This window comes from Aethalodelphis obliquidens, unplaced genomic scaffold (assembly GCF_003676395.1).
Source record: "Aethalodelphis obliquidens isolate GAN/ISIS:26980383/991018 unplaced genomic scaffold, ASM367639v1 scaffold20, whole genome shotgun sequence".
NCBI classification, from domain to species: Eukaryota; Metazoa; Chordata; class Mammalia; order Artiodactyla; family Delphinidae; genus Aethalodelphis; species Aethalodelphis obliquidens.
Window position 1 is genome coordinate 2137200 of NW_020837964.1, and position 24836 is coordinate 2162035.

General features: G+C 55.2%; 1 protein-coding gene across 10 annotated transcripts in view; it reads left to right on the top strand.

Moving 5' to 3' along the window:
• FBXO31 (F-box protein 31) overlaps positions 1 to 22650 on the top strand; it is a 45444-nt gene extending 22794 nt beyond the window's left edge. For 8 of the 10 annotated variants that reach the window (XM_027119042.1, XM_027119045.1, XM_027119046.1 and 5 more), the window contains 7 exons: positions 3310 to 3386; positions 5955 to 6122; positions 6738 to 6812; positions 14175 to 14284; positions 14900 to 15053; positions 16142 to 16503; positions 18447 to 18794. In XM_027119042.1, coding sequence (XP_026974843.1) covers positions 3310 to 3386; positions 5955 to 6122; positions 6738 to 6812; positions 14175 to 14284; positions 14900 to 15053; positions 16142 to 16503; positions 18447 to 18669 — 1169 coding nt within the window. In that variant the 3' untranslated portion in view covers positions 18670 to 18794. Of the gene's footprint in view, positions 1 to 3309; positions 3387 to 5954; positions 6123 to 6737; positions 6813 to 14174; positions 14285 to 14899; positions 15054 to 16141; positions 16504 to 18446; positions 20468 to 22120 lie in introns of those variants that run through there. The other 2 variants (XR_003435377.1, XM_027119043.1) reach the window with 2 other exon arrangements.
• Positions 22651 to 24836: the final 2186 nt, after the last annotated feature.

The following is a 24836-nucleotide window of genomic DNA, read 5'->3' on the forward strand; positions in this document are numbered from 1 at the left end:
AGCTGGATCTTTTGGGTTGGGTGTTGTCCAGTGTATCGGAGTTTCCCACTTGGCTTGTTAAGTGACCCTTCCTGTTGGCAGATGAGAACCCTGCCTAGGACTCTTTTCCTGTTAGCTGCTGAGCTGAGCCGCCCCTTAGCCATCTTGGACTGTTGTTCCTATTTTGGGGAATAGGAGGGTTGTGTTAGAGCCAGGGATGGTTTTCTGAACACAACTATGCTGACCTCGGGGATCAATGGTTGGAAGAGTCTCTGAGCTGGTGCTCATTCTGGAAGGCCCAAGTCCTGCTTCGTGGGGCTGAGAGCAGGAGGGTTGTCGTTATTCTGACTGAGTTTAAGTGTGGTTCTCTGGTGTTTGGGTCCCCTTGCCCACGAATGCCTATCTTCTGTGGTCTCCTAAGAGCTGGGCCCTTTCAGCACACCTGTCTCTGACAGGAAAGCACCCGAAGGGTCTGACCCAGTCCACTTGCTGTCCTAGGTCCCAAGCCCGCCGTCTGCACCTGAGCCGGTGTCATTGGGACTTAATCCCGTTTACTCTCCTGCATGGTCAGTGGTTGTTTGGAAACAACGTCGGGAGGACTTGTTGAGCTGGAATCTTCTTCCAGGCGAGGAGCCCTGGGGTGTGGTCAGCGCCTGGGCCAGGAGGTGCTGTGGATTCTGTCTTAAGCCCGCAGGCCCCTTGTGTGCCCTAGGCAGGGTCCGGGTGCAGGTCAGAGGAGAGCACAGGGGCCGGTGCCTGAGCTCATCGTGCTCCGTACCTCCTGTCGTGGTGACGCCTTAGAGCTGCCCTGCCCAGCAGGCCCCGGGCACACAAGGTCGCCGTGGGGACAGGCTGCCCTCCCACTCCTGACACCTAGAGTTTCATGTGACTCAAGTGGACTCCTTCTGTCTGAGTGCTGCCTGGACTTGCTGAGTCTTTCAGGTCACTTCTACCAAACTAACTCTGAGACTTCTTAAAGAACACGTTATAGAACACAGGTGTCACGTGGCCTGAGGAAACCCCGTGCCTCACGGTCCACATGACGACGTTGGTCTCTGACCTCCCCTCGGATTGTCCTGGGTGGGCCCAGGCTGGGCGAGCCAGCGTCGTGTCAGCGGGGGCGAGGGGCACACCTGAGTCTTCTAATGGGCACAGAGCTTAAAATCCAGAGACAGCTGCTGCTCTAAGCACACATGGAAGGCTGAACTCCCCTTTGGGAATTGCTGAGTCTGGGGCATATTCTTTGAACAGTCTTTCCAGGGGCTTTGAGATCAGATTGGTTGATCTTGGAAAGAACCAGACGTTGTCAGCAGTCAAGTTGGGAGATGAGGGGAGGGGAGACAAGAGAAGACCATGCTGTATGGGCCCATTTAATTTTTTATCCACTATTTTATCGTGAAATTTTAAAAACACACAGAAAAGTAGAAAGAATTGTGCAGTGAACACCCATTTACCCGATTCCATAGCACCCTGCTCCACTTCACTCCCACACACCTGTCCCTCCGTCCATCCTGTTTTGCGATGCATTTCAAGGTCACTGGCAGCCATCAGTCAATTTCACCCCTAAACACCTGAGTGTGTGTTGCACTGTCTGAGTTCAGTATTTGTTTATGGCTCCTGACCCTGCTTATTATTGCTTGTTTAACAAACACAAAACCTGTCAGGGTGTGGCCACAAAATAACCACTGGCTTCAATGTGCGTCTTGTAAACCGACTCAGAGGATTGCACGCGGTGTGAGTGGCAGGCGCCGTGCAGGCCATCGAGGCTCATTTAGAGAAGTGTGTCTTTAGGCTGAAACCTAGGGAACGGTTGGTATTTTCCCACCAGCCGTCGGCATGCCCTGCAGGCTTGGGATGGTTCTGGCCTCATGTTCCTCTTCTCTGTTCCCCAGACCAAGTGGTGGCTGGAGAACTGCTGTCTGGGCTCAGGTCCCTCTGGGCTCTGCTGCTTGGTCTTCCTTCCTGAAGTCGGTTGTGATGATGCAGCTCTAGCACTTGGAGACCGTCCATGGCTCCCACTGAGTATTAGCCAGGGTTTTCAGACACACAACCAATGTCTTCATGTATAAAGAGATTATTATAAGGAATTAGATCGCACAGCTGTGGAGGCTGACAAGTCCCAGGATCTCCAGTCAGCAGGCTGGAGACCCACAGGAGCTGATGGTGTGGTTCCAGTCCGAAATCCGGCAGCCTCCAGACCCAGGAAGAGCCCATGTTTCAGTTCGAATCCAGAGGCTGGAAAAGACCAATGTCCCAGCTCAACGCAGTCGGGCAGGAGAAAATTCCCGTGTTTGTGGGAGGGTTAGCCTTTTTGTCCTCTTCAGGAAGAGCCCATGATTTAGTTAGAGTTCGAAGTTAGAAAAGGCTGATATCCCAGCCTGCAGCCAGGCAGCAGGAGTGTCTCCTTACTGGTGGGAGCACCAGCCTTCTTCTGCTCGGGCCTTCAACTGATTGGACAAGGCCCACCACACTAGGGGGGGCAATCTGCTTTCTCTGTCCACAGATTTAAATGTTAATCTCATCCGGGAACACAGACATACCAGAATAATGTTTGACTACGAATGTCTGGCCCCCCCATGGCCAAGTCCAGTTGACATATAAACTTTACCACCACACACTGGCTGCAGAGAGACCCCAGACCCTGAAGCTGGCAGGCAGGGCCTGCATGAGCTGGTTGTCTTCTTTGTGCAGTTTGCTCATTCTTTCACTTGTTCACTGTTCACTCAACAAATACACATGCAGAGAAAATGGAAGCGAAGGACTCTTCCCAGGGCATTTACTGTGCTGGCCATGGCCGTGTGCAGTGGGGTCTCAGGACGGCATCAGGTGCCCTTTTCTCCCGTTGCCCTCAGTGAATATACATGCGCTGCTTTTGAAATAAGGGGGAATGTGTGTGTGTGTGTGTTTAAAAGAAAGACAGATGATCCAATTAAATCTTACTCTACAGCCCCATGATGTTTTGGACTCTGCCCCGGTAAAGAGTCCCACATCTCCTCCGTTGTGTAGACTGATGGGAGGGGAGGTTCATTGCTTCACAAGGGCGCCCACTGCACGTCCTTCGAGGCAGCAGTTCCTTGTCATTGGAGCTGATACGCAGAGGCTGGGTTTCAAAATGACCCAGGTGTCTGTTACATTTTTACTCTTAGAATGATTTAGACACTTGTAATATTTGCTTGAATCCACATTTGTTTGCAAGGCTCTGTTACGAGCCTCCGTGAGGGATTTCTTCACACATCCCTCCTCTTCCTCACGCCCTTTCCTCCGATTATTGACTGTAAAGTGAAGATCAGCTGGCTCTGATGAAGTCCTGTCCTCTCTCTCTCCCTGTAGTGCTTCACCGATACAGACACATTTTGGGACTGTGGCAGCCAGATATCGGGCCGTATGGAGGACTGCTGAACGTGGTGGTAAGTCCCAGAGCATCGGGCCTGGGTTCTTGCGGACGGGACTGCGTCCTCCCTCCAAGGGGCAGGCCAGTTGTTCACAAAGACTCATTGGGCCAGGTTTTATTTTCCTAGCGAGCAGAGATTCATTTTAAGTAGCTCTTGGCTTCTGCTACACCCACGAACTTCGTGGTGACGGGATGCCTTCCCCGGTCCCTGCCTCTTGGACACTCAGGGCCATCGGCCTTCACACCCCCGGGGCACTCCAGTGTTGGCTTGTGCACTGGTTCGTTGCCCTAAATCGGGTCTGCAGGCTAAAAGAAAAGGAGGCCATGTGGGGCCCTCGGAGGCTGGCCCTAGACAGAAAGCCCACGCCAGGCCCGCCCCACCCGGGGACCAAGTGGCATAGGCTTGGTGTCATGGCAGGTGTCTGTCCCTTCTCTTCAGGCTTGCGCCCTGAGGTCTACAAGCAGCATTTTAACTTTACTTTATTCAGGCTTTATATCTGGTCTCAGCAGGAGGGGCTGTTTGATACAAGCTCCTTGGTCGTAGCCAGGAGAAGAGTCTTCTGGTTTTAATTTTTATATGCTTCTAGGTCACTTGCCTAGAAGCATATAATAGCTGCTCATTTTTGGGTCCATTTGAGAAACTCAGATCTGACTTTTCTTGGGCTTAACTGGTGTCGGTGTCTAGCAGGATGCAGCCCTCGCCGGTGCTCTTGCCAGGCACGAGTGGTGCCTCTGGGACAGAAGCCGGGACCTGAGTGGGGCCATTGTACTTGCTGAGCTCTGGGCAGGGGCCTGGCCTCGATGTTGCCGCAGCTGATGGTGCAGGGAAAACACAGCCAGGTGCCCTTTGGCCGGCGCTGCACACGCGCTTGGCAGGCCAGAAGCCAAGTCCAGGGGACTGGCTGCAGCTCGTGTCACGGCTCATGGGTCTGCCTCACTGTGGCCTTTGGGGCCCCCAGGGAGTCTCATTGTGGCCTCCCCCGAGCTTGGTTCACGTAGGCCACGGGGTGACTGGATACTTCGTCACTCTGTATTTTGCTCACCAGGTGGGGTTTGGGCAGGGATAAATATTGCTTCATATTTTTTATAATTTGGTGGAAACATCTGTTAAGAAACTTGCTCTACATTTGTTCTGTTTAGTATCACTGGGGAAGCCTTGCTTTTAGAACATTCTCACAGGGGCCAAGACAGACAGCTCCCAGCGTGGGCAGGTTCTTTCCTTTCTTTTCGTCGGGGAGGGTGATAATTGTTTGTCTTACTGGCAGTGAGTAATAGAGTTTAAAAAAAAAAAAAAGGCTTCTGAAAGCAGGGGATAATTAGGGGAAAATGGAGCCTATGACAGAACACCGCCAATTGGCTCTTGTCTCAGATGGTTAGCGATTAAGTTCTCTCCTCTGTCGCTAGAGCCGGAAGCTGTGGACCCAGGCTCTGCCAGGAAGGCAGGAGCGACTGCTGGGGCATCCCCAGTGGGCTACAGAGGCCACCCCCTCCCCTCCACTGAGAACGTGCCTGGAGACTGCCCCCTCCTTTGACCTGATCACCACTTTTATCATCTGCCATTTTGAACACATACAAGGGTAGTGGGAATGGCTGGGTGAACGCCCACAGACGCCCACCTCCTGGACTCAGAGGTTGGCCGTAGTGCGCCAGGTTCACGGTGTCTGTCTCTGCCCCTTTGCCTTTTCTTTTCCATATTCTAAAGCAGATCCCAGGCCCGTGTCAGTTCATGTCTGTACTTCAGTGTGGATCTCTAACCATGTGGGTGTTTCGCACGTTCCCACACATGTGAGGTCCTGACCACGCCTCACAGCAGTGGCAGTAGTTCCTGGATTACCTGAGGCCCAGTCCACGCTCGAGGCTCCCTGACGGTCTCAGAACCGCCTTCGACAGCTGGCTTGTTCACGAGGATCTAAGCAGGCCCTCGCGCTGCCTGCTTTGTTTTGCCTCCTGAGTCTCTTCTGTGGAAAGCAGCACTCCCGTTTTCCTCTGGTCAGTTGCCCTACTGGGTGTCGCACTTTCTGGATCATTCCAGGTTCTTTCTTATGTCTTTTAGCTTGTCCTCCCGGCATCTACCCACCCCCACTTCATAGCTGGAAGTTCTCTCTAAAAGGTTTGCTCGGATTTGGGGCTAACCACTATATTTTCTATTAAAACATTTAGTTACTTTTTCAGCTTTATTTAGGTATAATTGACAAAACTGTAAGATATATAAAACGTACATTGTGGTGATCTGATTTGATGTACAAGTGCACTGTGGAAGGATTCTCCCGTCTAGTTAATTAACGTACCCATCACCTCACATTTTTATTTTTTTTTTGAGGGGTGGGGAGAGCACTGAGTTCTATTTCTTAGTAGATTTCAGTGATATAGCAGCGTTATCAACTTCAGTCACCACGTTTCATAAACCACTTTTCGATTAACACACACTGGTGGGCGGGGCCGTGCTCGTCCTGCTGCGCTAGATGGGGGCCCAGGGTCCCCGCGGGACCGGAGTGTGAAGACAGGAATGGTCCTCGTGGTGATCTGGGGGGTGCGAATGCTGAGCCTCCGCCTCCCCCTCAGCCGTGTGTGGACCTCTGCACAGGTGGATGGCTTGTTCATCATTGGCTGGATGTACCTGCCTCCCCACGACCCTCATGTGGACGACCCGATGCGGTTCAAGCCCTTGTTCCGAATCCACCTGATGGAGAGGAAGTCGGCCACGGTGGAGTGCATGTACGGCCACAGGGGGCCCCACAATGGCCACGTCCAGGTGAGCACACGGGGCAGCGTGTGCAGGTAAGGGGCTGGGTCTCCTCACTTCGTCCCGGGCCTGCTGCCAGCTGTTTGCCAGGGTCTTCCCAGCTGTGCACCACGCCCATGCCGGCCAGCAGGACCGGGAAGCGGGCCCTGGCCCGGCCCTTCTGTGCGCTATGCCGCTGTCGCTCCTCAGAGATTCACTTTCCAGAGCCTCCCCTGATTCTGCCTCTGGTTAGAGCCAATTGTCCTTCCAAGCGAGATTCCTCACTGTTCCTTTTTCTCCTCTTCGCAAGGGCATCAACTTGGAACCAGACGTTCTGCTCTCGGATGTGGGCCTGGCAGGTGGCCAGCCCGAGAGCAAGCCTGTTCTCTATCTCAGTAGGAGAGCGCCAGCCCCTCTGTGCTGCTCTCGGACCCCCTGGGGGACAGCGACGCCTGGCCCCCTGGGAGGGAAGCGTGTGCTCAGGGGGGTTCCAGCCTTCCTTCTTAGAGCAGCTGCGATCTGATGGCCTCTTGGGGTCCTGTAGATGAGTGGGATGCATGGGTGCGGGAGGGACTGGTGCACGCCTGCTCTGGTGGGGGTTAGGGGCTGACTCGTTACCCTTTCTCCTTGTTGTGGACACTCAAGATCGTGAAGAAGGACGAGTTCTCCACCAAGTGCAACCAGACGGACCACCACAGGATGTCTGGTGGGAGGCAGGAGGTGAGGCCGGACCCTCCTGTCCTGCGGGGCAGCTGAGAGGGTGGGTGGTTTAAAGGGAGGGCCGCCTCCCGGGCTCATGCTGGCGCTGTGGACGTGTGTACTGGGCCCAGGTTCTGAGTCCCCACCACCCCCAGGATGAACGGGACGAGTAGAAATAGTTTTCTACCTGGTTCTCCGTCGCCCCTTTGACAACAGGCCCGTGGGTGGTGGGGTCTCTTCCTGGATGTGAATTGCAGGGAGACCAGAGGCCTTTATTGGCGTGAACCCCGTGGTGGAGGTTCCCAGGTCACAGCCATGTGGTGGGTGAGCCTGCGTGAGTGTCTTCGGGTTTCCTTTCTGCACGAGTAATCTCACATCGCCTTTGAGTTTTAGTTACACCACCATCTCGAAACATTCTTAGGAAAACCTCAGACCTTTAAATACAGGATGCTCGTTGCATTTATTTGTCGGGTGCATCTCTTAGCGTTTCTGAGTCTGCTGGGTCCCTGGTAGCCAGGGGTCTGCGGGGAGACAGCGCAGATGGAGAGTACACACGTGCTGCTTGGAATCTGTTGGGGGTAAACGAGGCCCTTGTTTTCCCGAACGCGTGGTACGTGAAGGTGACGGTAATGACGTGCTTCCTTCCCTAATAACACTGTCATTCACAGTCTCACGTACAACCACATACACATCAGTGGCTGTTCCAAGTCCACTTTTAAGTGAAACACGTCAACAGCATATTTTCCAAGAATAGAACCTCCTCAGCTGTTGAGACCTTAAAAGGGCCATGTATGGATTTCTGGAAATACACGCTCTGGGATCAGAGAAAGTTCCTGCGAGCCAACTGCCGTGTGTGGCCTCACCAATTTGGAGACGGAATGGTATTTTTTCTCATTATGAAGGTAATAACATGCTCCTTGTGGGAACTAGAAAAACACCTAGAAGTTAAGGTGAGAATAAAATGCTTTGTTGGAATCCTGACTTTGGTGGTTAATTTGTATTTCTCTTCTGTCTGAGGCTAGGATTAGTGTCCTGTGGGTCCTTTTCTGTGAAATCTGTGTTCATACCCGTTGCCGGCCCTGTTTGCTGTTGTTATGTTTCTAATTGATTTGTAGGAGTTTTCATCCTGTGAGGAAGTGAACCCTTCAAGATATGAGATGCAAATATTTTTTCCTCCTTCATTCTTTTGTCTTTTGGTTTGAAATGAGGTATGTTTTCACTTGTAGAATTTAGTTTTTAATTTTTATATTTGCAGTTGTATCTGTCTTTTCCTTTTTTTTTTTGGCCACACTGTGTGGCTTGCGGGATCTTAGCTCCCTGACCAGGGATCAAACCTGGGCTCTGGGCAGCGAAAGCGCAGACTCCTAACCACTGGACCGCCAGGGAGTTCGCCTTCCTGAATAGCTTCTTAGTTTTTAATTTTTTTTGCGGTACGCGGGCCTCTCACTGTTGTGGCCTCTCCCGTTGCGGAGCACAGGCTCCGGACGCGCAGGCTCAGCAGCCATGGCTCACGGGCCCAGCCGCTCCGCGGCATGTGGGATCTTCCCGGACCGGGGCACGAACCCGTGTCCCCTGCATCGGCAGGCGGACTCTCAACCACTGCGCCACCAGGGAAGCCCGTGAATAGCTTCTTAGTTTGATATCATCTTGAAATCCTTTCCCCACTTTGAAATTACACTTACAGACGCGCTTGTGTTTTCATTTTCACGCGTTTGTTTCCCACATTTATCGCTGGTTCTGTGGGTTTATTCTGTAGAGTGAGCTTCAGCCCGCCTTGGCTGTAGTGCAGGTACCCCTCAGTCACCCCAGCACTGGTGCTGAGTGATGCACGTTTTCTCTACGATTCAAAATGCCATCTTTGTCCTGTGCTGCCATTTGAATTTGATTTTCTTCAGGTAGATCGTGCACGTTTGTTGTAAAGCGTCTGGTCTTTCGTTGCTGTTGTAAATGGACTCTTGGCTCTCGTATCTTTCAGCTGGTGACTTTATATATAGAAGCTGTTGCATGCCACCCGTCTTACTGCCTCTTCTCTTTCATTTATGAGCATCTTTGAGTTGATTACCTTGAGTTTTCCAGGATAATACTGATTATCTGCAAATAATGACATTTCCTTCTTCCTTGACCCCTTGTGGTGAGGACAACACCCTTGTCTAGTGGTGGGTGTGGTTCACATGGTCCTGTCACGAGGCAGCAAGGTGGCCTTGGGGTCAGGATATACATTATTATGCTAGGGATGGAGCTGTTTATCCGTGTTTTATTAAGAGGGCTTTGTTTTAATTGAGAAATGATGTTGAATTGACCAGTTTTTTTTAGCATCTGTGGAAACCATCAGGTGATTTTTTTCCCCCTTAATCTAGTAATGTGATGACCTATGTTAATAGATTTCTAACCACTTCGAAGTCGTGAAAAGAGAGCTTGTTTGATCGTGGGGCACAGTTCTCTCTGCTCCTGGCTGCTCTTTGATCCTGTTTTATTTAGGACTGCTGCATTGATGAACGGGCTTGGTCTAACATTTTTTGTGCTGTCTTTGGCTTTAGGAGCAGTCTTTTGCTGGCTTCTAGAACTGGGGAGCCTTTCTTTTCTCTCTAGGCCTCGGAATCATTTAATAGTGGACTTGGAACTCCTGCCGGTCTGGGGTGGGGAGATGCCGCACGTCTGCAGGCAGAGCAGGGGCTGGGCTGCCTGAGGTGCCGAGGAATCCATCCTAGGGGCAGGGGGGCAGGGGGGCTTGCTGTGTGAGGCACAGTCACTCTGTCCATCTCAGTTGCCCGGGGCCACTTTGCTGGCTCCTTGTGCCGTCTCCTGTCTCCCTCCCTCTTGCCCTCCAAGGGGGGAGCTGGGGGACTGGGGGACGGGTTCTCCCATGGATTCCTGTGTCAGCCTGAAACATCTTCACTCTGTAGCTGAGTCTTTCAGACCCAGAGCGTGGCTTCAGGCTCCAGGGAGAGAGGAGGAGCCGTGAGGTGGGCACTGCCGTGTGTCCTGACAGCTCTGAAGAAGAGGTGAAAGTCTCGGCCCCGGATTCCGGGCTGCTCTGTGCTCTGATGGTTGATAGTCACTTAAAATTCTGGGCCACAAGGGTGCTTCCCAAGGGAATGGAGGACTCCTGGTGGCCTAGGAGGGTAGGAAGGTGAACGGGCCTTGCTTATCACTGTCTCCAGGCAGAAGGCTGTCCTTGGCACCGTGGAGAGATGTGGAGGTGCCCGCCCCAGCCCCTGCAGGCCGTGCTGGCTGTGATCCCTTCGTCAACACCCAAGGCCAGCTCTGCATAAGCTGCATCCTGAGGCTGCCAACCGCCCCATTCCCCATCCCAGGCCCCAGTTCTGGGACTTCCGCCAGCTTTGTGCACCTTCCAAGGCCACGTCCTGCGGCGGGATCTGGCCCCTCAGGACTGGGGTGTCCTGCTTGCTCCTTACGTGCCCCTCCTGGGGGCCCTCCCTGTGCTGCTCAAACTGCAGCTTCATCTCCTGGGCCTTTGAGAGCAGCTCAGGCCTTCGCCCGCCCAGACCCCAGCAGTGCGTCTGCTCTCTGGCTCCCGCTGCAGACGCTGCCTGCTCTTCTTCCTGGCTCTTCCCTCCCTGCCCACGCCCGTCCAGGCCCTGCAGCCTGAGGCTTCTGGAAATCGGGGTTGGGGGGGCGCTGTGAGGGGGAGCAGAGGTAGGGAAGGGCGTGTGGCCTGGCCCTACCTGCGGTTGCTCGGCCCTGCAGAAGGCTCTGGCGCTGGACTCCCCTCAGTTGCACACAAGTGGCTTTTATTTTGCTTTCCTTTGTCTTATGTACTTTCTCGCCACATTCCTAAAATGATACCTCATCATCATCAGATCCGAAATCCTCAGAATCGGGAGGGAAAAGAGTGCTGACACAGCCCCACAAGGAGCGGCCTCCGTGCCCGTCCTCCATCATCCCTTCAAATTTCCTTCAGCCTTCGTGATGTCATTGCAGTCTAACTATCTAATTTGGATAGTTTTTCTATTTTTTTTTTAGCTTAACCGTTGTTCCAGAAACATTTCCCAGTCTCATTAGATTTCTTTACGAACTTTTTTTTTTTTTTGGCCATGCTGCGCAGCCTGCAGGATCTTAGTTCCCTGACCAGGGATTGAACCCATGCCCCCTGCGTTGGAAGTGTGGAATCTTAACCACTGGACCACCAGGAAAGTCCCTACAAACTTTATTTTTAATGCAGCGTTCCATCTGTCATCTGCTGCGCTGTAATGACTGTAGGTGTGTGACCATCCTGTAGTTGGACTTGGGGTTTGTGGTCAGATATTCCCCTGTTACCCTCCTGACCATGTGACTCAGTGACTTAGCTTCTGGGAGCCTCAGCCCTTGTCTGTAAAATGGGGCCATGAGATTACCTGCGGTGCCGAGTGATTCTGGAGGGTTGAGTAAGACGCTGAATGACTTAGTGCCAGAGCTGGTCGGAGCCGCCCAGGAGAGATGCCGGGCATTATTACTGTGACCCACTGCCTGAACTCTGCAAAAACGTTGTGGTTTTGGATTGTACAGAAATGGAATTGGGTAAAAGGCCCTGAAGGTATTCCAGATTCTCTTTACATGCTGTCAGTTTGCTGGTCCCCGTTTACAGCCCACCAGGGCACGTTAGCCCCCTGCCTCACCACGTTCCTGCCAGCCTTGGCATTGGCCCTGGCAGAGGTGAGACCGGTTAGCACGTGGCCTTTGGTTAGGTTTAATTCTGCCACCTGCTAGCTGGGTGGCTCTGGAAAGGTCTGTTGACTTTTCCAAGCCCCAAACCTCTGTAGAACAGGGAAGATGTTAGCACCCAGCTCCTAGGCCGCTGTGCAGAGTGAAGCAGTGATGGGGCGGTGTTAGCCGTGATGGACGAGCCCTGGGTCCATAGTGGACTGAGTCTTGTCTGATATGTTCTAGGCCCCTGTGTTTTTCCTTGTGGATACATATCTGGTAAGATAATTTCATAGTAAGCATATTTGTTCTGAGTAATTGGGTCTGCTTGGTATTCTTAATGACTGACCTTCTCATGCAAAGTAAATAAGATTATGATTGTTCACAGGCCAGCTTCATGGTATTTAGCTCAAGTCTGATTATGCACCATGGCAACACTGAAATCACTACATTCTTTTACTTCCATTTTTATCTGTTATTTCTCTATTCGATTTTTTTTTTAAGGGCCTACCCTTCATGAGTTAAGCCACTTAAGTGGAAGATTTTGATTTGGGTGAAGTCTAATTTGTCCAGTTTTTTCCTTAGTGGTTATTGTTTTCTGTCTTAAAAAACTTTGCTTACCCTCCGGTTGCAAAGAGAGTGTCTCTCTCTCTCTCTCTCTTTTCTTTTTAGAAGTTTGGTAGCTTCACTTTACTTTTCGGTCTGTGACCCATCTTGAATGGTTCCTGTGTGTGGTGTGAGGTGGGGATCGGGGCTCCTTTGCTCCCTGTGGTTGTGCAGTTGTTCAAGCACCATTTGTGTAAAAGACTTTCTTTCCCTGGGAGGTGGCTTGGATGCTGTGATCGAAAGTCCACTCCTGAGACACACGTGAGTGTTTCCAGGCTCTCTCTCTCTCTTTTTTTTTTTCTGGCTGCGCAGCTTGCGGCATCTCAGTTCCCCAGCCAGGCCATGGCAGCAAAAGCCTGGAATCGTAACCACTAGGCCACCAGGGAGCTCCCTCCAGGCTCTGTCTTTACTTCTGCCCTCTTGCTCAGGTACCATCTCGGTTACTGTTGTCTTGTAGTGGGTCACAGTGCACGCTAGTGTACATCCTCCAACCTTGTTCTTTTGCAAGATTGCTGTGGATGTTCCAAACGAATTCCAGAATCAGCTTGTCAGTTTCTACAGAAAGCATGGTGGGATTACGATTGGCCTGATGTTGAGTCTGTAGATCAGTCTGGAGACAGTTGCTGACCCAATACCAAGTCTCCCGGTTCGCAGGTGCCTCTGCTCTGTAGGCCTCTTCCCCCGCCTTTCAGCAGCATCTAGTGGTTTTCGGAGTAGAGGTATCACATGTTTTGTAATGTTTATTCCTAAGTCCTATGTCTTTTGAGGCTGTTGTAAGTAGGATTTTTAAGTTTTTTTTTACTTTCCAGTTTTGTGCTGCTAGTGTACAAAAATTCAGTTAATTTTGTGCATGGACCTTGTAGTTCTAATGTTGTTTATTTCAGTCACTAGTAATTGCTCTTCTTTGCCAGGGTTTGGGCAGTAACATATTAAAGCAATTGACAGATTGTAGCTTTCTTTTTTCTTTTTGTAAATTGCTTTTGCTTCTGTTTGTAGAGCTAATTCTAGATATTCATTAGAAACACTCTGTTGAGTTAGGATCCCAGAGCTGTGGATTAGTTATGTCAGGTGTACAGAATGAAACCGTTAAGCACTAAATATCCTTCATTGTTCGATTCCATAATGAATTATTGGGCTTTGCGGATGAGGTAGTCATAAAAGTTTTCTTTTTACAAATATACTTACTGAACATAACTGTGAAGGCACATTTTATTCTATTTTATTAAAAAAATTTTTATTGAAGTATAGTTGATTTACAATGTGGTGTTATTTCCTGCTGTACAAAGTGAATCAGTTATACATATGCATATATCCACACTTTTTAAAATTCTTTTCCCATATAGATTATTACAGAGTATTGAGTAGAGTTCCCTGTGCTGTACAAGTAGGTCCTTATTACTTATCTATTTTATATATAGTAGTGTGTACGTCAATCCCAGTGAAGGCACATTTTTTTTTTTTTTTTTTGCGGTACGTGGGCCTCTCACTGTTGTGGCCTCTCCCGTTGCAGAGCACAGGCCCTGGACGCGCAGGCTCAGTGGCCATGGCTCACCGGCCCAGCCGCATGTGGGATCCTCCCGGACCGGGGCACAAACCCGTGTCCCCTGCATCGGCAGGCGGACTCTCAACCACTGCGCCACTAGGGAAGCCCTGAAGGCACATTTTAAAAAGGAGAATCCACCCACACTCTCTGCCCCGCCTGTCCCTGTCCTGTTCCTCATTGGTGGCTACAGAAGGCAATTCTGCTGACTTGGCCGGCACGGGGGTCTGCTGTGCCCACTCCCCCAGAAACCTGAGAACCAGGCTCAGTGTAGACGCCACCTGTGTGGGTGGCACAGAAGCGAGGCTTGCCCAGCAGCCTCCTGGGCGCTCTCGACATGGGCTGCGGCCCCATCCTCCCCGAAGGACCCCCACGGTCCCTGCGCTTCCTTCCTGTTGAAGTCGGGCGGGGGAAGTGGGGACCAGAGCCCCTGGCGCCACGCCTCAACAGGAAGGGAGGCCAGGAGCTGGGAGACCAAACACACAGCAGCCCCCCTCCCTCCTGCCCGGCCTCTGTCTTCATCCCATGCACTCAGCGTCACAGCCTCTCCGAGCCCTAGTGTTGTGGCGGTTTTCGTGACCTGTGTTCTCTCGAAGGAATTCCGCACGTGGCTGAGGGAAGAATGGGGGCGGACGCTGGAGGATATTTTCCACGAGCACATGCAGGAGCTCATCCTGATGAAGTTCATCTACACCAGTCAGTACGAGTAAGTGCAGCCCCTCGCTGGGTGTGAGCGGCCTGTCTCAGGTACTGTGAACACCGTCTCCCGGTGGGTGCTGTGTGCACAGTCCCTCTCTGGGTACTGTGAACACCGTCTCCTGGTGGGTGCTGTGTGCACAGTCCCTCTCTGCGTACTGTGAACATGGTCTTTTTCTCAGGGTGCTGTGAGCACACTCCCTGGCCCACCTCGGTGTCTGTTGGACTATCATCAGCCACCAGCTGTGTGCTGTCACGGGCCTGGCCTGTGTGTTAGAGCCTCATAGTTGCTTTCCCATGTCTACCTGGAGGGCCTCTTAGCCTCCCTGCTGCCGTGCCCTCTGCCCCCGGACCCTGTCGCATGGCCCCTGTTTAGCCCCTTTGCAGTCTCAGGGGTCCCTGCCCCGGGGTGATGGAGAAGGTGTGAGGTGTGCTGTGCACATGTTGGGGAGCATAGCTCAGGAACGAGGGGTGCCCCTAGTGGGGAGCTAACCCTGGCTGCCCTGGGCCACCCTGCCCAGCCCGCCCTATGCAGCATGGCCGGAGGTGCATGAACTTTGTACTCCTGCCCCTGCTCCCGTGCGGCTCTGTGGCCGAGCTCTCATGCTGCCCGCTCCCCCTGCAGCAACTGCCTGACCTACCGCCGCATCTACCTCCCGCCCAGCCACCCGGACGACCTGATCAGGCCTGGCCTCTTCAAGGGCACCTACGGCAGCCACGGCCTGGAGATCGTCATGCTCAGCTTCCACGGGAAGCACGCCAGGGGCACGAAGATCACGGTGAGTCCAGGGGCTGCCCTGGCAGGCCCAGCACCGTGTGGACTCCATCACGTCGGCGTGGCGTAGTGTGACTCGGGCCGCACCCTGGCTGCTCAGTGTGGGCCCCGGACCGTGGCACTGCTTCCCCGGGGAGCTTGCTGGGAACGCAGGCCCCACCCAGACCTGCTGATCCAGGGCCTGCCTTCCATAGGATCCCCCGGCGATTCTGAATGTTTCCAAGGCAGCCTTACCACACGGCTCTCAGCCCTGGCCACACCCTGGATCCCTGGGGAGGTGGAGGAGACACTGATGCTGGGGCCCCATCCCAGAGATTCTGATTTAATGGGGGTGGGCCGGGTGAGGGGCTCCAGGAGCTCCCTGGGTGACCCTGAGGTGTGGCCATGGTGGACACCCTCTGCATTAGCACTCCGGCCCCCGTGGCCTGTCCTGGCCTCAGCAGCTCGGGAACGCAGTGGGAGGATTTCTGAGCTGAGTGGGGGTCCCGACGACAGGCCCTCTGTCACCTGCTCTAGGGGCTGCTGTCCACGTGCTCGCCTGTCGCTGTGCAGGTGTGGTGGGGGGGAGTCTCTGTGGAGACGCAGAGCAGGCCTCTTCCTGGTCCTCACAGGGCACTGCTCGCAGCTCCGTTGGCCGGGCTCCCTGTGGACGAGGGCCTGGGACCAGGCCGTGGGGCCTGGGCGTTCTCCCAGGTTCATGCTGGGGAGCTTTCGTGTTCCAGGCAGACAGTCTGGGCTGTGTTTCCGGCCTGTCCCCCGTCTGACCGGGGAGGGTCCATGGACCTCTCTAGGCCACGCATCTCTTCAGCTGTCACGCAGGCTGGCTCCCACCTGAGGTCTTTGGGCGCAGATGTGCCTGCGGGCCCTCCCAGGGTCACTCGTGGGTGCTGTTGTTCCGTGTCCTCAGAGGTCCTTCACAGAAGGCTGCCTGCGCTGGGTGCTGCTTTGTAAGGGCTTCTAGGATCTTCTGACTTGTAAGGGGTTGCCGCCAAATCAGTAGGAAGGCTGAGCGAGCGCCCTCGGCCGGAGGTGTGACCGGGGCTGGAGGCCGTGGTCTCTGAGCCTGCTGACGGCCGCCCGCTGGCTCCGCAGGGTGACCCCAACATCCCTGCCGGGCAGCAGACAGTAGAGATCGACCTCAGGCACCGCATCCACCTGCCCGACATTGAGAGCCTCCGCGACTTTAACGAGCTCTCGCGCATCGTCCTGGAGGTGCGCGAGCAGGTGCGCCAGGAGCAGCAGCAGGAAGGTGGGCCCGAGGACGCCGCGGGCCTCGGCCGGCAGAGCCCCCAGCCCTGCGCGGAGCCACCCGCCGAGCAGGCCAAGGGGCCCGGGGATGGAGGGGCCGAGGCCGCGGCTGAGCCGCCCGCCCAGTCGGGGCAGGGGCAGCCGTTTGTGCTGCCAGTGGGCGTGAGCTCGAGGAACGAGGATTATCCCCGGACCTGCAGGATGTGGTAAGGATGCCGCGGGGCGGGCAAGACGGGGCTTCCCGGAGGGGACTCTGCCCGGCCGGCAGGGAGGTGGCCTGGGGTGGGGCCGACCCCGCGCTGGGGGCCCTGCACTGGTGGGGAAGCTCTGCCTACTTGGGCCGGGTCCCAGCTCGGGCCGAGCAGACTGTGAGGCTCCTGTCTCCTCACCCCTCTGGGGGCCTCAGCTGCCAGGCAGGGGGCCTCCTCCCCAACATCTCTCACTGCACAGCCGCTGAGATCAAAGGTAGACAGGCAGACAGGTGAGACGTCAGGCAGCACTGAAAGCAGGTCGTGGCGTCCCTCCCCGCGCCTCCCCTGGAAAGCCTGCTCGCGGCGTCCTGGACGGCCTTGCAGGGAAGGCCTGTCCTGGGGTCTCACCGCCTCCTCATTTTTTCGTGTGGTTTCTCCCCGGCTCTAACAGCCTCCCCACAGAGGCCGTGGGCCCCGGTCTGGGACAGGGCCTGCCCGCTGCTGCTAGCTCCTCACTTGGCGTGCTGTTTGCATGGTCCTGTCTTAGAGATGCACGCCCTGCCCCGGTCCCCTGCACTCCAGGGCTGTTTAGTTTAACTACAGAGAATAAAATGAAAATTCAGGCCCTCGGGCACACTGGCCACATTTCAAGTGTTCAGTAGCCACTCGTGTGTTGGACAGTGCAGGTCTAGAACATTCCATCGCCATAGAGAGTTCTCATGGACAGTCACCTCGGGGTTCATTGAGGGAGGAACCTGTCAGTCTCCTGGCAGATTATCACAGCCGACTTTTCTCTGCCTTTGTCACGTTACGTGTGAAGGTTTCTTTCTTTACCTCTGGGCCATCTGCTGCCTCTCGTGTGCCCGCAGTGGTCTCCTAGGCTTTTCACATGTAGGCGGGCGCACGCCGAGCTCCCCAAAGGGAATTTAGGCGTCTGCGTGGACTTGATGGAAAAAAATTCATTACATTTTCTTCATGTTAATACAGTTGTGATAAAAGATGCTGAATTTGGGTTTTCTGGAGGGATATGTACACATAGCGAATGTGTGAATTTTTGAAAGGTCATAAAGGAAAAGGCTTTGTTATCCCTGGGAAACTTGCAGCATCTCAGGGCCAGCTCAGAGCCCTCTGGCAGCGCTGGCCTGGAAGCTCTGGCCCAGCCCCCGGCTGTGTCATGGGGTGGTCCTCCACCCGGTGCTAAACATCAGGGGCTCGGCCAGGAGGGGCGCATGCGTTCTCTGGCACTGCCACAGTGCCTGCGCAACACACGTCTCTGTGTATCTAAGCTTGGTGCACCCCCCCGAAACTCTCTGAGCCATGGGCCCTCAGGCGCAGGGCTGCTGTCCCCCTCCCGCCAGGCAGAGCCTCAGCATGGTGGGCAGAGGTGGGCGTCCCAGGCACCATTCCACGCATTGGGAGGTTCAGGCCAGCCCCTAACTCCTCGTCACCTGTTCTTTGCAAGAAAGAAATAAACATATTACAGCCTGAGTCTCAAAACTTGGCTATAATGGGTATTTGAAAGTTCTGCTTCTGGTTAATGTCAGTTGCATGCCAATAAATCATTATCGATTCCATTTGAGTTGTTCATATGTGGACCTAACTGTCCCGGGGACTGCGATTTCTGTTACCTGGGTCTGCATCATAAAGACATGTACTTTGGGATAGAGAATACGAGGTGGGGCTGCCTGGGACCCTCGTCCTTTCGTTGGGTGAGCTGGTAGAGAGAGCGCAGTGGTCGGCGGGGTGAGCCCGACTGTGTGGGGTGAACGCCGGCTTCCCCAAAGGCGCAGGGCCCCACCTCTGTGCAGAGCTGCTGGCAGATGGTGGAAGTGGCCTGGAGGTGGAATGGAGAATGTTCCAGAACGTCCAGGACCACGGGTGATGGGCTTGGGCCAGCACGCGCCTTCGAGGCCCCGCTCATCCCCTCTCCCCGCGCTTTCCCTCTTGTCCTTGTTCAGTTTCTACGGCACGGGCCTCATCGCCGGCCACGGCTTCACCAGCCCCGAGCGCACCCCTGGGGTCTTCGTCCTGTTCGACGAGGATCGCTTTGGGTTCATCTGGCTGGAGTTGAAGTCCTTCAGCCTGTACAGCAGGGTCCAGGCCGCCTTCCGGAATGCGGACGCCCCGTCCCCACAGGCCTTCGAGGAAATGCTCAAGAACATCCAGTCCCTCGCCTCCTGATGGCCCACCGCCCCGCGGCGGGCGGCCCGGGCTGGGAGGGCAGCAGTGTGCGCTCAGGAGACGCGGCCTCTGACCGGAACACCCACCTCCTCGTAGGAGCCTCTGCGCGGCCTCCCCAGACGCTTTCCGTGGACGCCCACATATCTGCCAGTAGCAATGGGAAAGCTGAGCATGTCTGAAACAAACAACAGAACCAGAACAAACCGCCTTAGAGGACGGGCTGCAGGGCACGTAGGTGACTGAACTGGAGAAGTTGGCCATTTTCTAGGGAAAACAAAATCCTCCTCCAGGAAGGTTCACAACGCAACAGAGTCTGTTGCCTCCAGCCGATAGAAGGGGTCATGGGTGAGGTGTGTGGGCTCCACCATCCCCTCTGCAGGAAGTGAGCCAGAGGGCCTTGGTGCCTTCGACACAGCCTGGGCAGGTGGGGCACTGTGTGTGGAATAAGGGCTCCAGGGAGTCGGGCTTGGGACCCACTTCTCTACCGACTTGCTTGGATTTTGGACAAAGGCATTTCACCCTGATCTCAGTTTCCAAATCAGTGGAATGGGGCCAGTGATACGGGTCACTAGGGAACACCACTGCAGGCCTTCCAGCAGCTTGGAGGCCCTGCAAGCACCGCCCGACCCCGGTCCCTGCGGTGCGGTGTGCCTGCCCGGCCTCTCAGGCTCTAGAGCCTAGACCTTCACTGCAGCAGTTCAGACAGGCATTCACTTAGTTCACGCCTTGCCCCTGCCCCGCACTCACTGCTGTCAGACCCTGAGCTGCAGCCGCTGGTCTCAGAACCAGGACAGGGCACCCTCTGAGATGACCTGCGTCTGTTCCTCCTGCTTGCTTTACACAGGTGCCGCTCTGAGAGGGGCGAAGCAGCAGAAGGGGTTGTGCCAGGTGAGCGTGACGTCCCTTTGCGGGGGGTGGGGGGCTTTCTGGACGCTGCACGTAGGGAGCGCACTTTGGAGACCAGGACCCTCAGGGAGCCTCCAGCATGCAGACCCTCCCGCTGGCATCGTCCCTGTGTCACGTTGACCCCTTCATTTGGGGACCCCTGTGAGCTCGCTCTGATCTTGCTGTGTCCTGAAGAGCGGAGCCCCGCGTGCCTGTGCACAGACCTGCTGGAGTTCTGTTCAGCCCTCCCTCCAGGCTGCACCTGCCTACCAGGACGTGTGGCTTCCCGGGGTGGACGGACTCTGTTCCTTCCCAGTTGCTCGTCCTTGTCGGCTGGACTGCGCTGAGCCCTCACACTGGGGGCGGGGGCCCCAGGGAAGGGGCAGCTTTGTGGTGCCTTTATGTAGAGACCAACCTGAGGTGTCCCATGAAACGTGGCCTGTGTCTCGTGATAGCGTTCTCCCTGACCAGCCCTTTTCTAAAACAACAACCCCCCACCGCCCCCGCTTCAGCACATTTGGCGACCCTGGCCTTCCTTTGCTCCCAGAATCACAGAAGCAGCAAGCTCTGTGCATGGCCTTGAAGCGCAGGCTGCGCCTCTCCGGAGGCTCCGTGGGGCTGCCCTGGGCACGCCGGGCACTGTCGGCCGTCTCGTCCGAGGCACGTAGGCCCCCCTCCCAGACCCTTCCAGCAGGACCCGGGGTCGGGTGGGAACGTGGTCCCAGCTCCCGCGTCTCTCGAAGGACTGAGCCTCAGAGCCTGAGGCCGGTCCCTCCCTCTCACAATGTGGCTGTTCTTCTCTCGTGCCAAGCATGGCCGTCCCCAACAGTGACGACTGGCCGCAAAGCCTTGAGGACCGTGACAACGGAGGACAGCTGGGCTAGGCTGTTCCTCTCTAGATTCCATCATTGTTTAAACAAAGTCAAGAAAATGCGTGTTTTACGCAGAGCCAAGGGACCGTCCCCCTCTGAGGCCAAGGGACCGTCTCCCCCTGAGGCCAAGGGACTGTCTCCCCCTGAGGCTAAGGGACCGTCTCCCTCTGAGGCCAAGGGACCGTCTCCCCCTGAGGCCCCCAGTGTTGCCAAGCGCACACAGATCGAAGACGAGCACTTCTGATTAAAAACCAGTCTCAAACCAAATGCTGTTCTGCCTCTAGTGTCTGGCCTACGCATGGTTTCCACTAACAGTGACTAAAATAACCCTGGTCTCTTGGCCGCGTTCACGTTGGCCTCTGTGTCTGGTGTCAGGCGGGGCCCCTGGGCCTGTGGGTGGGGTCTGTCTAGCTGGCAGTGGCCGGGGTGACGCCAGGCAGGTCAGCAGCAGTGAAGGGTGAGGGCTTGTCATCCGCACAGCCGGTCATGCAGAGGTCTCCCAGTCTGACCCGTGCTCAGCCAGCTCTTGATGTCAGTAGGTGAGGTGTAGGGACAGTGGCGGTTCTGTGCACAAAGCCGGCACTGGCCGCTCCCCTTCCTGGCAGACGGTCAACCAGCTCAGGAGGGGAACTTCCAACCAGTTAACTTGTAGGCGAGGATTCAAAAAGGCTGACGTCGTTGTCCGAGGCCTCAAGGCAACCGGGCTTTTGAAAAAGCAGGCTCCAATGGTGCACTCGACCCAGGTTAGGGGCTGGCAGCGTCCACGTGGGGCTTGATCTGGGGGTGATGGGTGGACCTCGGAGGGTCTTTAGATGTTTCCCATGGTTGGCACCGCCTTCACTGCCACTTTGCTGCCGTGAGGTTGGGGAAGGAAGCTCAGGTGCACCTCTGTGTACCTGGGCGGGCTCCACGCTCTGCTAGTCGATTGGAAATGATGTGATTGGAGATTTCAGACACGGGTCACTGGCGATTTTCCCTGTTGGGGCTGAGCGTTTTTTGCTGTGAGGCTGTGGGAAATGACCTTATTTTTTGGCCGTGGGCCTGGCCCCTCCTGCAATACAGTCCAGCTCACTGGCTGGTGCTCACAGCCACAGCCGCCCTGCTCTGCCCCTTGCCCCCTCCTGCCCCGACACCAGGCTGCTCAGTGCCAGGTGCCTGCGTCCCTGGCCAACGCGGAGGGCGGGAGAGTGCACAGCGGTCTAACTAGCTACATTCCCGCTTCCTGCAGAACAAGCGCAGGGGTGCAGTTGTCCTGCCAGACTTTCTAACTGAGTTGTTTCCAGATGACCAGACCCCTCCCTTAGCCAGCTGCCCTCTCGGCCTGACACCTTCAGGGCTGGTTGCAGTGTGCGGGTTGCCCAGGTTGCACAGCTGCTGCTATGAGGACACTTCAGTGCTTGTGAGCTGAGCTGAAGAGGATCAGAAACCTGCTCAGCCCTTTGTCATTCGGGGAATTTCCTAAGCTCCTTGTGACCACGGTGTCTCGAGTGTAGACTGGGAGCACCTGACTGTGACTCAGTAGCCATGTTCTTTTGGATACTTTCAAGAATGCCTACGGGAATGTTCTCATATAACCCTCACCTGCCTTGAGGATAAGATGACCCAATTCATGGTCCATCCCAGTGTTAACGTAGGCCAACTTCTCTGTCTTTACTTTTGGGAGAAGATCTGAAGTGTAATTTGTATGTTCTCAGAACAATTTAGAGACAGAAGAAAGCCACAATGCCATCAGTTTGCCTGATGCTGTGCATGGGAACCATCCAGAGCGGTGTTGTTTACAGCTGGGTGGCCTGCAGGCCAGCCTTCCATGGGGCCAAGGTGACCAGCAGTGGCACCGGAGGCTCGGACAGAAAGGCAGCCCCTCCTCTGGGTCCTTTCTGTGCTCGCCGGGAGACCAGCCAGAGCACGTGAAGGGATCAGAACATTTTGCTTTTTTAGCTTAATTCAGTACTTTTGGTTGTTGTTTGAGATCATACAGTCCACTTGGAGAAGAAAAACTTTTATCCTGTGTGATCTTGAAACCCCACCCCGTGAGTGAGAAAGACAAGAGTGGAGATGGAAAGAGTCGTGGTCGCTCTCAGGCATCCGCTCGGGCTTGCCAGGTGCGGCTGGGGCAGGGCCAGGACCCGAGGAAGCAGCTGCCGTGAGCCTGGGCCCCGGCTTGTGACCCGGACACGACAACCATGCGGGGTTGTTCCTCCATAAAGCAGCTTCTGAAATCTTATTGTGTGCTTTGTAATTTATTCCTTTCGGGATGTGGTTCAGATGGAGGCTGGAGCCCTAAGCAACATGGCCTATGGATGTGGACAGGGGACGATCGTGGGAGGGGGCTGCGGGTCGAGGGAGGGGACTGGGGCACGGGTGGGGGGCCTCCCCAGGGGCCTGCGCTTTTCACACTTGATTTTGACAAAATTTTGATTTTCCCAGTTATGGAACGGAGTGGTGAGTGACCCCCGGGGTCACCAGACAACCGTGGGTCCCTGGATTCCTCCCTTTCACCCAGCGGACATGTGTCCCCCTCCCCAGCAAGGCAGCCCTGAGGGCAGGGCCGAAGTGGGTTTTCTTAGTCTGAAGTCTAAGTAAGTTGCTGTTTCTGAGAACAGAAGGGCAGGATAGATAGGGCAGGGCATGTGCTCAGCGGCTGGGCATACAGCTGAGGAGCTCATTTATGTATTATTTTAACCTGTTTACAAAAGTAATATTCTTGTGAAAAATTCAAATGTTTTATGTAGGAAGTAAAAGTACCTCATGTTCCCATCCAGCTGGGCCTGGAGCCCTGAGAAGGGTTGGGGCTAGGTCCCCTCCCCCATCCGGGGCGTCGCATCACCCCCATCCCTGCAGGCACCGTGCTCGCCCTTCCCCGCGGCAGGAGGCTGCATTGGTGGCCCTGGGGAGTGTGCTCCCCTCCGGCCCGGCGTCCCTGTGACCGGGTCCCTTTGTAGCCCGCCCTCTAGTGGGCACGTAGAGTCGCTGCACGCTGTGTGACCCCAGCCAGCAAGGTGAAAACAACAAAGAAAGAAGATACGCCACTTGGGTAAAGTTTTCAGACCTTTCCCCCCACTTTGACTTGAAAATCCATGAGTGATGGAAGGCCGCCTTTCAGGAAACTTGGGGAGGGGAGGGCTGGCAGCTCTGCCCCGCCCTGGGATGAACAGGTGCTTCTCCGGGAGCGGACTCGGAAGGAGGCAGCCGGTCACCCAGGACACCCACGAGGGGCCCTAGAGGCGGACCTGAGAAGCAGACCTGAGGTCCACCCGATGGTCCTGCTCTCGTGGCACGCACGCGCACCCTCAGCCTGGGCCGAGCCTCAGACACAAGATCTTTTAGGGGAAACCAGCCCCGCTGCTGCCTAGGCCCCCTGGAGCTTAGTCCCCAAGCCCGGCTGCTTGCTTGGGGCGGGGCTTCTCCACCAGTCATGAGGTCTCCACGTTTGGGGCCAGGTGATTCTGTGCTGGGCCACCCCGCTTGCTGTAGCGGCTGAGCTGCATCCCTGGCCTCCCCCATCATGACAACCAAAAACGTCTCCAGATGCGGCCATAGTCCCCTGGGGACTGTCACCTGGTGGAGAACCACTGGGTATGTACCTGCACCTCCATGCCCCAAACAGGGTGCCAAGTGTTGGGGACACAGCAGTGAACGGGTGGCAGGGTCTCAGTCCTGCACAGGTCACAGAACAGAACATCCCCCAAATGGGCTCAGGCAGCCTCCCCTTGACTCTTGGGTGCTGTATCAGGTGATGATCTGTCTCCAGTGCAATGAGGGGTCAAGGCTGAGATGGAAGCTGGTGCAGGTGGTCATGTGGTACCTGGCCTGCAGGGCCCAGATGGTGGGCGAGGTGCTGTGTCCTCACCTATCTCCCTTTCTACCCAGGAGGACGTCACTCCCAGAACCTCAGCAGGGGCCCAGGAACGGGGTGTCTGCAAAGCTCCAGAGCCGTGGGCTCCTCCCTGGTACCAGCCCCGTCCTCGGCACATTTCCCCGGCTCCTGGTGGGCAGGAGTGGGCAACGGCTGTTGTGGCAACAGCAACACTGCCTGCCACTCGAGCTGGTGGCTTGGCATCCCGAAGGGTGGGCAGGCGTGAAGCTCAGCGCCACCAGGTCCTCAGCAGGAGGGAGATGCCTGCCCAGCCCTGGCATGCTGAACTATGATCTCTGGGGAGAGGGGTTGAGCAGTCGAGTTTTGCAAACCCCGCAAAGGATTCTGATGTTGCACAAATATCTCCTTTTCCAAAATCTTTTGGGAAGAGGATTCCAGAGAAAATACCTCAAGGAACATGATTTTAAACACATAGCTGTTCTTGGCACTGTAGTGGGAATCACTGGACTGTCCTTTTTTATTTCATGGTTAGGTTTTTTGAGTTATAAATTATGTCATTTTTAGCGTAAGTAAATTTCTTTAAGTTGACCAAC